Raw genomic sequence first — 14,198 nt, 5'->3', positions numbered from 1 at the left:
GACAACTGGTAAATTGTTTTCTGCAAGAAATCGGGACACTATCCCTTCCATGCTGCCACTTCTGAACCTGCATATAAACCCGATTCTTCAGGTTCTTTTTTTTAAATTATTATTTAAAGTAAAGAAATTGCTACTGAGGCAGAAAAACTGATTTCAGATATAGTCTTGGAACTCAGACTGCCTGGGTAATGAATGATCAGTGATCAATAATTCCCATGATTCAGTGCATACTAAATAAGACCATGCACGGAAAGTTTGTAGGGTTCAATGTCACCAATGTCATGACATTGCACAAAATTATGAAACACTGATGAAAAATCAGTCATTTCAACTTTTTTTTTTGTTTGTTTTGCCTTGAGGCTGGAGATGCAGGAGCTGCTATTGAAAGAAATGGGACTTTGGGAAATTCAAAGGCCAACTGTTTACTATCTGATGTAGTTGTCAGATCAGCTTGTCCATTGGAATTTAAATATGCTAATCCTGCCAGGGTCTATCAGTGAAACTCTGAAGTTGAACTCAGCTATGCAGGCTAGCCTGGCCAGTGAACTTGGAATCCTCCTGTCTTCCTAGCACTGGTACAGACACATGTGGCCAAGTACTGCTTTTTATGTGGGTACCAGGATTTGAACTCTGGTCCTCACGCTTGCATGGTCACCACTTGACTAACTGAGCCTCTCCTGAGCATGGAGCTTGCTGGAACTGCCTGGCCAGTGAGACCCTGGGATCCACTTTTCTCTGCTCCCTCGCCCCCAACACTGGGCTTACAAACAAAGGCTGCTGTGCCCAGGCTATTATGTAGGTGCCCAGGGTTCACACTTCACGTACATGCAGCAAATATGTCTCCCACTAACCCACCTCCCAGCTCCTGTTAGTCACTTTTAAATGGATAAGCATTTCATTTTCATTTTAAAAAGACAGATGGAACCTTTATTTCTCTTCTCATCATCAACAAAATAATTTCTCAAAAGGACCTTTTCCCCCCTCTTATAAAAACATCCCCAAATTAGTGCTACCACTCAGTATCCGGCCAGGAACAGATGTGGCCTGTCTCTGACTGTCTGGCGTATGCCATTTTCCACTTTGGCTTTCCTAAGATACAAAAGCTGTGATCTTGGAAGTCCCTCAGGAAATTAAACATAGAGTTGCCATATGATCTGGCAATTCCAAGAGAACCCAAAACATATGTTCAGATAAAAACTTGTGCATGAATGTTCATAAAATTATCATTCATAATAGCCCCAAATCAGGAGCAACCCAAATATCTATCAATTGAATTAGTAGATAAACAAAGCATGGTATCTCCATATACTCAATTATTCAGTCACAAAGACAGAATGAAGTTCTGATATACATATATCATATCTCATGGTATAACATGGATTAACCTTGAAAATATGATTTAAGTGAAACAAGCTGATCACAGATATGAAGTGTCCAGAAGAAGCTAATTCATAAGCAGAAACCCACAGACCAGGGCAGGGGGTGGCAAGTGGTTGCCAGGGGAGGGGCAGAGTCAGATGATGATGTCTGCCTAGCATCATCGATACGCTGAAAGACACTGAGCTGCACACCTTAAAGTCATTAAAATGGTGGATTTTATTCAAGGACTTTAAAGGTCTGTGATATTTGAAATGGTGAAGGCTGACAATGATATCGGGAATCTTCCTGTGCTCTTTGGAAATCAAATTCTGGATATATACTGGTGAGAATTTCTAAGTGCGAAATGACTTCCTTTTTCACACCTGGAAATCTGAGCTGTCCACGCCCCATCAACTCTTGGTTGAGGGTGTCAGACCTCTGAAGTAACTCGCCACACCTTATCATTGAGGAGTCTGAGGCCACACTTTAGAGGCCCAGCTCTGGAATGATTATGTTAGCAGACTCTCCCGTGCCCTCTTAAATCCACAGTGAGTGTCATGTGACCTTCTAGTGCTATTGTTTGGATCTTAAGTAGACAGAAAAAGGTAAACAATTACGCAACGCCTTATAGTCATTGTGAGTTCAGGCAGGGCAACGTCACAGTCTCAGGTCCCAATGTCAAGCACCCAACTATACATTTAAGTAGCAAAAGATAATGACCACTGCAGCAACGCACTCCTCTGGATTCTACTGGTTGGTGTGAACTACCAATGGTACAGGGTTTTCATATACAGTAACAACCAACATATTTGTGCTCAGACTTGCAGTGATGTCAACCCACTGAGACACCTGTGAACCTGGGGAAAAGCTGGAGACAAGGCAGAAGCCTGTAAGTCCCCTGAAAACAACAGCCAGAACCTCCTCCATGCAGTCCTCCTTAAAAACAAAGCAAACCAGGTATGTAGGAAACTCGTGTCCTGACCTCTCCAGAAACCTTTGCTTGTGTTTTGGAGGTTTCCATCAGAGAGCAAGGTGGGGAGGCATGCATGCCTCAGAATGCAGCTCCAGAGAGGAAGAGGCTGCTGGATTGGCAGGAGGTGGCAACCCCAGGTTCTACAGAAACGTGGTTTGTGTCACGTGCACATGATCGAGAGCAGCAAAAGCCCATTTTACCTGTACATCTGGGGGCAGCGTGGGTGAAAAGCACTCACCTGAAACTACGCTTGCCCCAGACAGTTCCACTGGTAGAGCAGGCAACAATAAAGAGCTATCAATGAGAAGAGGACCATAGCCTACATAAGGCCACACCAAGTCCTACACATGTTGATAGCTCCTGGTGACATCTTTTGTACCAAATCAAGGTGCACTGACAAGGATTCATGAGGAAAGGGCGGAAGTCCCTCCAGGATGCTCTGTGTACTAAGGCAGGGGAATGTGCCATACGTCTTAGAAAGAGTTCCCTCAAAAAAATATTAAAATTGTAAAGAGTCAGTCTTTAGAGACTTACTTCTTGGTTATCTGAACCCCTGTTTACATACCTCGTTTGCATCAAAGCTAGTCAATGAGGCAATTTTTATAGTCATTAGTATCAAATTATTGGCACCATTCAGTTGTAGGGATAGGGAGAGAGCAAACTCTACAATACAACATAAAAATACAGTTCTGATACAAAGATACAAGATCAGTCCCATTGAACAAGCAGTCATAAGAAATGGAGGTGGACAGTTTGCACACAAGGGAACACAACTAGTAGCTCATCGCACAGACGTGTTCAGTTTGCTAGCAGTTCAAATAAGACAGCTTTCCAAGAATAACTATACACATCTATTAAACTAGCAAAAAAATAAATTAGAATGGCAAAACCCGGTATTGGCAGAGCAATCGATAAATAGAAATGCTTGCACATTGCTGGTGGCATCATAAATTGGAGAGGGGATTCAAGCGTTCAGAGGAGGGGAAGTTTAAATGAGATGACCTTTAAGGTCCTTCCAATCCAAAGACTGGATCTTTCTAGAAAGCGATCTGGCAATATAAAACAAGAGCTATAAAATACTTCATGCTCTCTGACCTTGTAATCCCTCTTTGGAGATATTCCAAAGGGAATAATCCAAGAGAAGGATTATATATATATATATATGTATATATTTATTTATTTATGTGTTTTTTACAAAGACATTCATAGCAGCAGTATTTATAAGAGTGAAAATTTGCATATAACTCAAATATCTAATGATGGGGAGAAGTGAGGTTAACCATGTTGTGTGGGTATAAAGACATTTAAGTCGGTGAGAGCAGGATCTGTCTAATAGGGATTTGTGTTAGGTGGAAATATAACAAAAGGAATGTTCTCGCTGAGCACAGCTATGTAAAAACGGAGCATAGCGGGGAGAATCAGGAAGAACTTCAGAGAGCTAGCTGTGGGTAGGGGCTCCCTAATTCCTGCAAAGGTATTCAAGTGAATAATAAAAATTTAAAAATGCAATTCATGAAAATTAATATATAAAAAGGGAGCTAAGTTTCTTCTGGGCAAGATTCTGTCAACATGGTTAGTTAGAGTAAATAGAATTTAGAAATAATTTCTCTTTCTGGAAAAGTCAGATGAATCTTCCTGACACTGAGTCATCTTGACCTTGCCAGGATTTGTAGACGACATAGTAAGCATTTCCTTTGTGGGGCTCGAAGATAAACTCCTTTTATCCCAAGTTATGCTGTATCCAACAAGTTCACACATTCAATCGTATTTCAGGATAAACTGAAGGGTTTTCAGTTGTAGTGATGTGGAACCTTTTTTCCATTCATCTATTCATGTCTGAATAAAAATAAATGTTTTTTTTATAAGATCTGTGTATTTATCAGTGTAAATGGAAAAACCAGCAGTAAAGAATTATTCTCTCATTAAAAATGATCCATTTAACAAACAGCCAAAGCTTGGTGCAAGTTTCGATCATAAAAAAGTCACATAGTTGAGAGTACGAGCGGAGGAATCTGTGCTGCTTTAGCCCCTGGGGTTACTAGCAGATACACACAGGTACCGCTTAACAGAAATCCCCTTTCTTCTAGAAACTTCCTACCAAACCTTGTCTCCACCGCATTGAGCAATAGAAAAGCCTCTCATGCTCCGGAGACATAAAATAACTTTTCCAAGAAAGTCAAGCTGGAAGCTGGCTTCCGCTAACCCTGGAGACCTGGGCGAACAGAACACACTTCTGTACGTCATCGCGCCGCAGTGAGCACACCGAGCCCGAGAAAAGGAAGCGAACGAAGGCACCGAGCCATCTCCAGGCAGCAAGGGCAGAGTTTCACAGTTCGGTCATCAGCAGTCTTTTCATCATCTTCTCTCTTTCCAGTTCTTGCCGGAGCGTCTCTGCGCTGAGAAACAGCAAAGGGCCAAGCGGTAAGACAAAGGCTCAAAATCGCAGACATTAGACTTTCCTTCTTAGGCTCCGTTGGGATGCCTTCCATTGGCTAGCATTACAGTGAGCCAAAACTATCTGGTTACTGAGGGGTTTCCTCACCCCTGGGGGAGGGGAGTCGTTGAGGGGCTCATTTTACATTACTCATCTCTACCATCTCACAGCTGAGTGTGGGAATCTGCTCAGTGGAAGCTTGAATGAACGAGAAGGTATCCTGTGGCTGGATTTTGTCTTTTAAAAAAAATTAACTTAATTGGGTGTGGGAGACAGTTAATTTAATTAAAAACTGGCTGCTTTGAAAGACTGCTTCTGATGTCTTGGTCCTCAGGTCAGAATGTCCCTGATAGGTTCAAATATTTGAACACTTGGTCCCCAGTTGGGGAGGTTTAGGAAATGCAGCCTCCCCGGAGGAAGTGTGTGTGTCACTATTACCAGGGACAAGCTTTGAAAGACATAGGCTCACTTCACTCTCTGACCTGTAGTCACAGTTAAAGCTGTGAGCTCTCAGCATTCTGCTTCTGCCGTCCTGTCTCTGCCCTGCCATGACGGACTCTTATCCGTCTGGAACCGTAAGCCAGAATAAGCTCTCTCTGCCTTGAGTTATGATGCTTTATTATAGCAACAGAAAGATAACTAAGACACCTATGGACCTTGTTTCTACTGTTTAAATAACTATACATATATAGGCAGTTGTGTAAAGGTGTGTGTGTGTGTGTGTGTGTGTGTGTGCTTTGCTTGGTTGGAACCTAGAGTTTCACGCCTCTTAGACAAACATTCTGGCACTGAACTGCCTCACAGCCCTAATGTATAGTCTCTTCATCCACCTATTCAAAACGATGAATATCTCTCCTTTCCCCCATCTCTCCAGGCAGTGGTGACACACACCTTTAAACCCAGCACTTGGGAGGCAGAGGCTGGTGGATTTCTGTGATTTTCAGGTTAATCTGGTGCACAGAGTGAGTTCCAGGATAGCCAGGGGTACACAGAGAAACCTTGTCTCAAAACAACAACAACAACAAAAAGACAAGATTGTCTCAAACTTGTAGCCTCAGACAATTCTCCTTGCTCTGACTCCCAAGTCGCTGGAATTACAGGTATGTTCTGTACGGAACCTACAAGGTATACACTTTTTAAAGATCTATTTTACTTATTTAGTGTGTGTTTGTGCGTGCGTGCACCACATGTGTACAGGTGTCCAAGGAGGCCAGTAGAGGGCACCAGATCTCCTGGAGCTGGAATGAAAGGTCATTGTGAGCCCACCCAAGGTGAATGCTGAGAGCATAACCCAGGCACTCTGGAAGAATAGCAAGCACTCTTAACTGCTGAGCCATCCCTCCAGCCACTAAAATGTGCAATTTTAAAGGCAAACTGTAACTTTAATAATCTTTCTCAGGATGGAATAATTTAATATATTACTCGGCCATGGCCAACAAGGCCCTCCACAATCTGACCCTAGTGTACAGCTTCCATGGGTTGCTGCTGTCATCTACCCTGTGCCCTACCGAGGAAAACTCTAAACCACCCTTCTAGCTTCTCTCGCTCTGAGTTGATTAAAGATTTAATTTTGGAGGCTCCACCACTGGGCAATATTTACCAGTGTGTCGCTACCCTGGCTGTGGATAACATGTCCGACAAGTGGGCTATGGTGATGGTGGTAGTCATGGCTACCTTTCAAGGACAAGGGGACCTGGTCTGGGTTGGATGTGTGTAAAATGTCTGTCTTGTAAGCATGATGACCCAAGTCCCATCCCCAAGTAAAAATATCAGATGTGGCACAAGGTACTGTGGAGGTAGGGACAGAAAGACCCCTGAAGCTCCCTGGCCAGCCAGCCTGGCCTAATTATTAGTGAGTACCAGGCCAGTGAGAGACCTTGTCTTAAAGAGGTGGATGATGTTCCTGAGGATGATGCCCGAAGGTATCCACTGGCCTACACACACATGTGCACACACTTGCACCTGCACACCCACCCACACACACACACACACACACACACACACACACGTATCTCTTTTGGAGGAAACACTGACTTTACTTGGACCTGAAGATATATGATGGGCCCTGGCAGAGGCAGGAAAGCTTGTTATCTCTGTTTCCTTTGCTGCCTTATCTTTGGGGCCAGCATCTGCTCCACTCTGCACACAAATCACTGAAGAAGTGTTTTGTCCAGAACTATAATAGAAGGTTGACTTGACCTAGATTTGCCTAGTCTCTCCCTGACTTTAAGGCTAAAAATACCTGCTTGCCCCCATGGCTGGAAATACAGGTCACAAAGGAACACAGATATCTGGCAACGCCCTGTCTGTTCCCAGAAAAGATATAACTGTCTCTCCCCTTTATCTCCAGGTCTCTCTCCTCACCACGGCCCGGGTCTCTAACTCCTCAGTTCTCCAGAACCCAGAGGCTACTTCGTGACAGTTCTGCTATTCCTCCATTCTTTCTTCTCTCTTCACCGTCTCCTGAGTCACAGGTCTCCTCAAGTGACAGCAGAATCCAAGCTTTTCTCATAACCACACTGGCCTCTTAATCTCTCTTCCTCATGTCAGGTGTGCCCAAGTCCAGCAACCCAGGACTGGCGAGTCCCTCTGCCAAGCCTACTCTTCCCCAACTATCTGCAATTGGCTTCCCACCACCTTCAGGTGTCAGTTTGATGAAGTCATCCTAACCTGTCCTGTTGCCTTTCACCGTCTCAATTTACTCCTTGCCCCTGACCCCCCCTCTCACACACACACAGACACACACACACACCCACAGACACACACTTGTTTGTCTGCTTCCCTTATGCCCATGTACAAAAGTGCAAACCTTAGAATGTTAGGACGTTATGTGTTTGGTTCACAGGGTACAACCTGGAGACCTTTTCTTACAGGCTAAATGAATGGAAGAATGAATGGGAGGGACTTGGAAGATGGCTCAGTCAGCAAAAGGCTTGCCTTGGAGGGATGAGGACCTGAGTTCAGATCTCCAGCACCCAAAATAAAGCCTGGCTTGGTGATGTGTGTGTATCTGTAATCCCAGAGCTAGGGAAGTAGAGACAAGAAGATTCCTAGTGCTCATTGGCCAGCCAGTCTAACTGAATTCACAGCCTCTAGCTTTAATGAGAGACTCTGTCTCAAAAAATAAGATAAAAAGCAATTGATCATGAGACCACCCAATGCTGACCTTTGGCCTCCATATATACAGATATACATGTGCACTCTCACATACATATGCACACATTCACACGAATATGTATGTACATACACCACACACACACACAGACAAAGTTAGCTAGAGTCTAGGTCTGACTCCCTGTCGCCAGGTTGTCTGTGGGTACCCACTTACGTGACTCACCTGGCTGCCAGAGAGACGGGCTTCCGGGAGGTGTAGATAGTCTGAACTGTGGACACGGTCTCTGTCAGTGGCCGCAGGGTCGCGGTGGGAATCAACGGGGAAGACTGGCCAGGGCAGCACTGCAATTTGTTCTCTCTAAAGTCTGCCTGGAGAGGAAACAGACAAGAAAGATCAGTCTCCAGGCCCATCCTCACGCTGTCAGCGGCTCTGCTGGCCTCGCTGTGCTGCTCTTGTTATCTTAATAACAGCTAAAGTCATCGCACCCTTTCAAATTATCTTAAACGATCTTGCTCTGTGCCAGACCCCAGGCTAAGCACCTTCCATGCATTATCTCTTGACAACCTGTAAGACAGAGATCATCTATCACTGCATCTTAGAAAGCATCCTTTGGAAGATGCATCGTTTCTGTGTGCACCACGGGAAAAGCGAAACATGGCACTGAGACATCGCTATGTTATATTGTGTAGTAAACATTGTGATGGCAGGGCCAGAGTGATGGCTCAGTGGATAAGTGCATTTGCTGCTCCTGTGGAGGACCTGGGTTCAATTCCCAGTTGCTCTGGAGTTACAAATGGTTGTGAGCTACCATGTGACTGCTAGGAGCCAATCCCAGGTCCTCTGCAGGAATAGCCAGCATCTCTCCAGCCACTTCTTTTTTTAAAATACACACACACACACACACACACACACACACACACACACACACACACGTATATATGTGGTATTACTGAAAAGATAAAATATGTAATATATAATATATATGTGTGTGTATGTGTACATATATACTTGATTTGTTTAATGCTGGTTCTTGTCATTCTAAATTTTGAGACATTTACCACTCAGCTTTCTAAAGAGGCTCTGATCTTTGAGTGCTTAGTTCTCTTCTTGGTGATGGCACAGAAGAGGAGCTGTCTTTGAAAGTCTGCTGCAAAGAAGCACAAAGCCCTGTTTGTGTCTTATGTCTCCTCCTAAGAGGGAGACTAACTTGTCTGAAACAGAGACACACCGAGGAATGACTGCTGTTGGGTCTCTGTCGAAGCGTCCCTTTGGAGAAGCAGCCCCACCTGCTAGTGTGCCACTTGTACAGGCGTGCACATGCGTATCTAGCAGGTGAGGTTTGCTACAGAGAACTGTGTGCAGGTGACATTCACTTGAGCAGTTGGTCAGGTCGCTCCGGCTCACCAGTTTCCAGGCACACAAGAGGATGGAACCTCACGGCCTTTCTCAAGTTAGGGGTGACCGTGGGCTTTGCTGTGTTCAGTGAAATAAGGGGTGGCGCTGTGTTCCTTCCACCAGAAACTTTAAGGACCCAGTATGCGACTTGCTTCTCTCTTCCTTTAGGCCACCGTGACTGGTGCTGCTCCACACGGCAGGCAGCAGGACCATAAGCCTGGGCAGCACAGAGCAGAGCCCTCAGGATGCCTTTGAGATGCAGGAAGTCGTTCCGGGTCTTGTTTTAAAAGCCTGGCCTGCTTGGCATGATTACCAGGAGGCTGTGTTGCCTCGCGGGGTGGGGTGGGGGGCTTCTGAGGCCACTTCCGAGGGACATTTGCACTGACAGTGCAAAAGCACAGGCGAATAAAAGAGATGAGGTCCCAGGACAAATGCAAAGTGTGTTAGCAGTCATGACACTCATTACAATTAAGCTCTAACCCTTATCTTTTAAACTATCTCTTAAATGATGGGTTGATGTATTAACTTTCAGTGGAAGGAAACAGGCAACAGAGGAACACGGCAGGTTAGGAAAAGGAACTTGGGCTAGATGCGGACAGGGATCTTGTTAGGAGGACTTGTGGGTCTAGGTGGAGTGACTTTAGTTTCTGGGTATGGAAATCTAATACCATGGCTGGAGAGAGGTCACCTGGTTGATATGGACCAACATTCTCTACTAGAATCAATGAAGAAAACTCAGAGTCAAACAGGGACCGGACCCACTGCCAGCTCAACTTTGGGCTGAGTCCTCTAGAGCTGTCAAATTGTCAAGTCCCCTGCAAGCAGGACAGGCCTGGGAGCTTGTAGAGCTTTTAAGTTTCTTGTCCTTGGATAGAAGCAGCCACCTTATGGAGGGGTGGGAAAATTAGAAAACAGAGGTCACGAGTTTGGCGTCTGTGGTCAACCGGCTGTCCATCCCAGCTGTCTTTGCTCTCAGCTACTCCCCACCCCTGAGTTACTCTCCAACAGCCGACTCCTGTTCCCAGCCACATCTTTCAAAGGCCAGAACATCCTGCAGGTTTGCCCTTTCTCACAGTCCAGGCCTCTTCCAGGCCCTCAGTCTTATGGTTTAGATGTGAGCGGGCCACCAAAATGACTCCTGTGTTGAAGGTTTGTTCCCCATATGTAGAGAGAGGTGATGGAAGCAAGCAAGAAGGGACTCACTTACTAACCATCTCCTAGCTGAGTCGGCTATCAGGAAGTGGGAGCTAGTGGGAAGAAGTGGACCACTGGGGGCGTTACTTTGGAAGGTAAATCTTCCCAGGCCCCTCCTTGGCCACTTCCTGCTTCTGGCTGCTGCAGGAGCAGCTTTCTTCTGCCAGGCCGTGCACTATGCTATCTCTGCTTTGTATTAGGCCTAAAGCCACCTGAGCCAGCTGGCCATCTGTCGAGATGGGACTCTTTCCCTTTTGAAGTTGTTTTTCTCAGGGACTTAATCACGGTGATGGGAATCTCAGCGAACGGACTCGCTGTCTGTCTAGGTTCCGGATGGCGGACATATGGCAACTATTTGTCCCTCTCCCTCACCAATTTAGCGTCTTCCCAGCCACCTAAATCTCTCTCTCAACTGCACATTTCTCCCTGCCTCTCCCATCAAAATCCCTCAGGGGCAAGCCCTTCGCACACTCTCTCTTAAGCTACTGCCCTAGATTTATTTCTAGACTACAGTTCTAAACCTGTTCTGTCTGGACCCAAATGCTCTCCCACTGTGATCACACAGCGGCTTCCCCAAAGCGTCTGCCCTGTCACTACCCTGTTCTAGCATCTTCCAAAGGCTTCCCATTGTTGTGGGGAAAGGGCCAGGCAGGGATTTGTTCCTACAGCACTTGCTCCTCCTTCTCTCACCCCAGGCTCCTGCCCTCTGGATTCCAGCTCCCTGTCCTTTCCAGCCCCTTGAATGTGTGATGGCCTATCGCTCCTCAGGTCTCCAGTTCATGCTGTCCCCTCCGTCTGTTCCAGCTGCCTTGGAGTCACTCTTGCCCAGTTCTCAACAAGCCCACTGTGACTGCTGACAATAGCTTCCAGCTCCATGTGCATCCCCAGCTTACAAGAAGGGCTTCTTGCAAGTGTGTCTCCTCACTGCCAAGGCTGGGAAGGAGACCAGAGGGCTCCCATCATGACCAGCAGAGGGAAGTGGAACGGATCTTCCAGCTGAGGATCTACACCTAGCAAAACTACGGGGTGGGTTGGCTGGACAAGCACCAGGGCAATGGCACTGGATGGATATCTTGGACTGTACAGAGTACAGGTAGCTCTGTCCTCTCATTAAAGCGAGCTCTTGACCCTAGAAATAAATGTCCTAGGCAACTAGTTTCCCTCCACATAGAGACGGCCAACAACCTTCTCACCTCTGTCTATCTGTTGAAACCTTAAGGAGCCACTGCTCCTTCCTTCCACACCGTGGGCTGAAGCCTCCTTAGGCAGTGACCATCAGCTAGATTACTTTGAACTCAGGGCTGCACCCCAGGTCCCCTGGAGACCCTCCAGGGAAGGCAGAAACTGAGTCTCAGGGATCATATGAGTCCAGAGATCACAACTGACTCCTAGGAGGCAGAGGAAACAGGGAAAGTCTGTGGTCTCTCACTTCTGCTATACGTAGCAGCTCATTCTAAAGTGGGATTCTGTAGAAACTTTCAGAGAAGAATGGGTCGGGTATCAAAAAAGGAGTGTGGAAGTGATCATTGTTGTCATTCTGGAGAGGAAGAAAATATGACATTCAGAATGTTTGGAAAGGGGCTGAGATGACTCGGCGAGTAACAACACCTGCTTTCTTACAGAGCACCTGGGTTGGTTCCCAGCACCCACGTGGTGACTCACAGCCACCTGTAATTCCAGTTCCAGGGGATCCAATGCCTTCTTCTTACCTCTGTGCGCACCAGGAAAAACACGAAATAGAATAAATAAATCTTCAAAATGTTTATACACATTTAATCTGTTTGGTGAGCTTAAATAAGTTGTCTAATGAAGACAGGGAAAGAGGTGGACATGAGGAGCCCATGGACAGGACGTGGATGTGGTCCTGGTCTTTGTACCACCGTCTCTGCAGCTTGGAGAGTCTGAAGTCATCATAGATATGTAGGAGATATCTGTATTAGAAAAGTACACTTGGATCTCAGTCCCTTTTGATGCATGTTTCAACCGGGCTATTTCCTATTACCATTCCTAGGGAGATGGCTCAGTAGGTAAAGTGTTTGCTACAAATGAGGACCTAAGTTCTATCTTCAGAACCTATGTTAAGTAAGGCATATGTGGTTGTGCGTGCTTGTGATCCCAGAACTGGGGAAATGGAGACAGGAAGATCTCTCGGGCTCAGAGGCCAGCCAGTATTGGTAAGTCAGTGAACTCCAGGTCTAAGAGAAACTCTGTGTCAAGAACGAGGTGGATGGCACCAAAGAAATGATATCTAGAGTGTTTTTTTATTTCCCTTTGTCACTCTGTCTCTCCCTGTCTCTCTCTCTTACACACACACACATTACATACACTTACTGCACACATGCACACAAACACATGTATGTGTGCACATCCTCAGACAAGAAAGCAGATGGTCTGTGTGATAAAGGGACTTACCAAAGGCCACACATCATTATCAAGATGCAGATCCAACCCAAGACAACGGAAAACAGGTATTAAAACAAATACACAGCACACACGACAGCCCTGTTTCCAATTGCCAAAAGTGGACACCACCCAAATCCCCATGAATAAGCCGATGGGTAAAAAGATTACAGTAAAAGCATACTGCAGAATAGTATTCTACCATAAAAAGAAAGGAAGTGTAGAATCATGCTCCAAAGTGGATGGATCTGAAAACACGATGCTAAGAGAAAAATGTCACTGGACCACAGGGGCACATGCCTTTATCCTAACACTCAGGAGGCAGAGACTAGCCTGGACCACAGAACAGGACCCTAAAAACAGATATGAGACAAAGGGAACACAGAGGATTAGTGGGAATGAGGATGGGCAGGTACCCGATGTACAATATACACTTGTATGAACCTCTTTAAAACTAAAATTTAATTTTTAAAAATCTTGTGTGTTTTTAAAACAGTGGATAAAAACAGAGCTGAGAGCCCCAGTACCCACAAAATAGCTGGACTGGCATGGTGGCATGCTTGTGATTCTAGCTCTAACGGCAGAGACAGGGATGCTTGGGGTAAGTCTTTGTCTCAGTAAAGGGTATGGATGGTTATCAAAAAAAAAAAAAAAAAGACCCCCTGGCCAACCTGTGGCCTTCACACAAGTGTACACATCTATGTACTTGCACACAAGCATGTATACACACACACACGTCCACGCTGAAAAAAAGTAGGTCTAAGCCTTATCTAATCTTTAAAACTACCCAGACATTCAGTGAATTTTGTGAGTACCGAATGCCCTGGGGATGCAGCGGAAAGGAGAGACTGAAAACACTTGCCTTTCTCTCTCAAAGGAAGGACTCTCGGAAGGAGAGGGAGGCAGTCATTGCTCCACAGACACCACAAATGCTACTGAACAGTCTTAATACGGTTCATTTTCTATATTTTCTGTGAATTTCACCTCAAGTAAAACAGCCCCCAACCTCCGTGCCTCTTGTCCCCACAGCCTTCTTGGCAGGAAGTAAAGGCTTGCGATGCAGCCCTGCCGTCCACGGCTACTCACAGTGAACTGTGGCCCTGTGATGAAGGGATCAGGAAACGGGTTCATCATCGGTTCTGCCGGGAATGTTTTTATCTTCAAAAAAAAAAAAAAAAAAAGGGGGTTATATAACTTCATGTCAGCAATATTTTGTAGTCTTTACTGGTAAACCTTCAGAACCGAGAGGAAGGCTCCCAGACAGTTCAGGGGCCTTCATCTCCCTGCAGTGGAGGAGGCAGGCCTGTCTGCCTGGATTACATGGCATG

The 14,198-nt window shown here is 45.7% G+C and overlaps 1 protein-coding gene across 4 annotated transcripts in view; it reads right to left on the bottom strand.

Annotated features, from left to right (window-relative positions):
* Positions 1-932: 932 nt before the first annotated feature.
* Epb41l4b (erythrocyte membrane protein band 4.1 like 4B) overlaps positions 933-14,198 on the bottom strand; it is a 149,251-nt gene continuing 135,985 nt past the window's right edge. For all 4 annotated transcript variants that reach the window (XM_057790424.1, XM_057790426.1, XM_057790425.1 and 1 more), the window contains 3 exons: positions 13,957-14,028; positions 8,104-8,249; positions 933-4,728 (listed from right to left, as the gene is read on the bottom strand). In XM_057790424.1, coding sequence (XP_057646407.1) covers positions 4,659-4,728; positions 8,104-8,249; positions 13,957-14,028 — 288 coding nt within the window. In that variant the 3' untranslated portion in view covers positions 933-4,658. The remainder of the gene's footprint in view (positions 4,729-8,103; positions 8,250-13,956; positions 14,029-14,198) is intronic.

Source organism: Chionomys nivalis, chromosome 16 (genome assembly GCF_950005125.1).
Source record: "Chionomys nivalis chromosome 16, mChiNiv1.1, whole genome shotgun sequence".
Taxonomy (NCBI): domain Eukaryota; kingdom Metazoa; phylum Chordata; class Mammalia; order Rodentia; family Cricetidae; genus Chionomys; species Chionomys nivalis.
The sequence above is the reverse complement of the archived record's forward strand: the minus strand, read 5'-3'. Positions and strand labels throughout refer to the sequence as shown.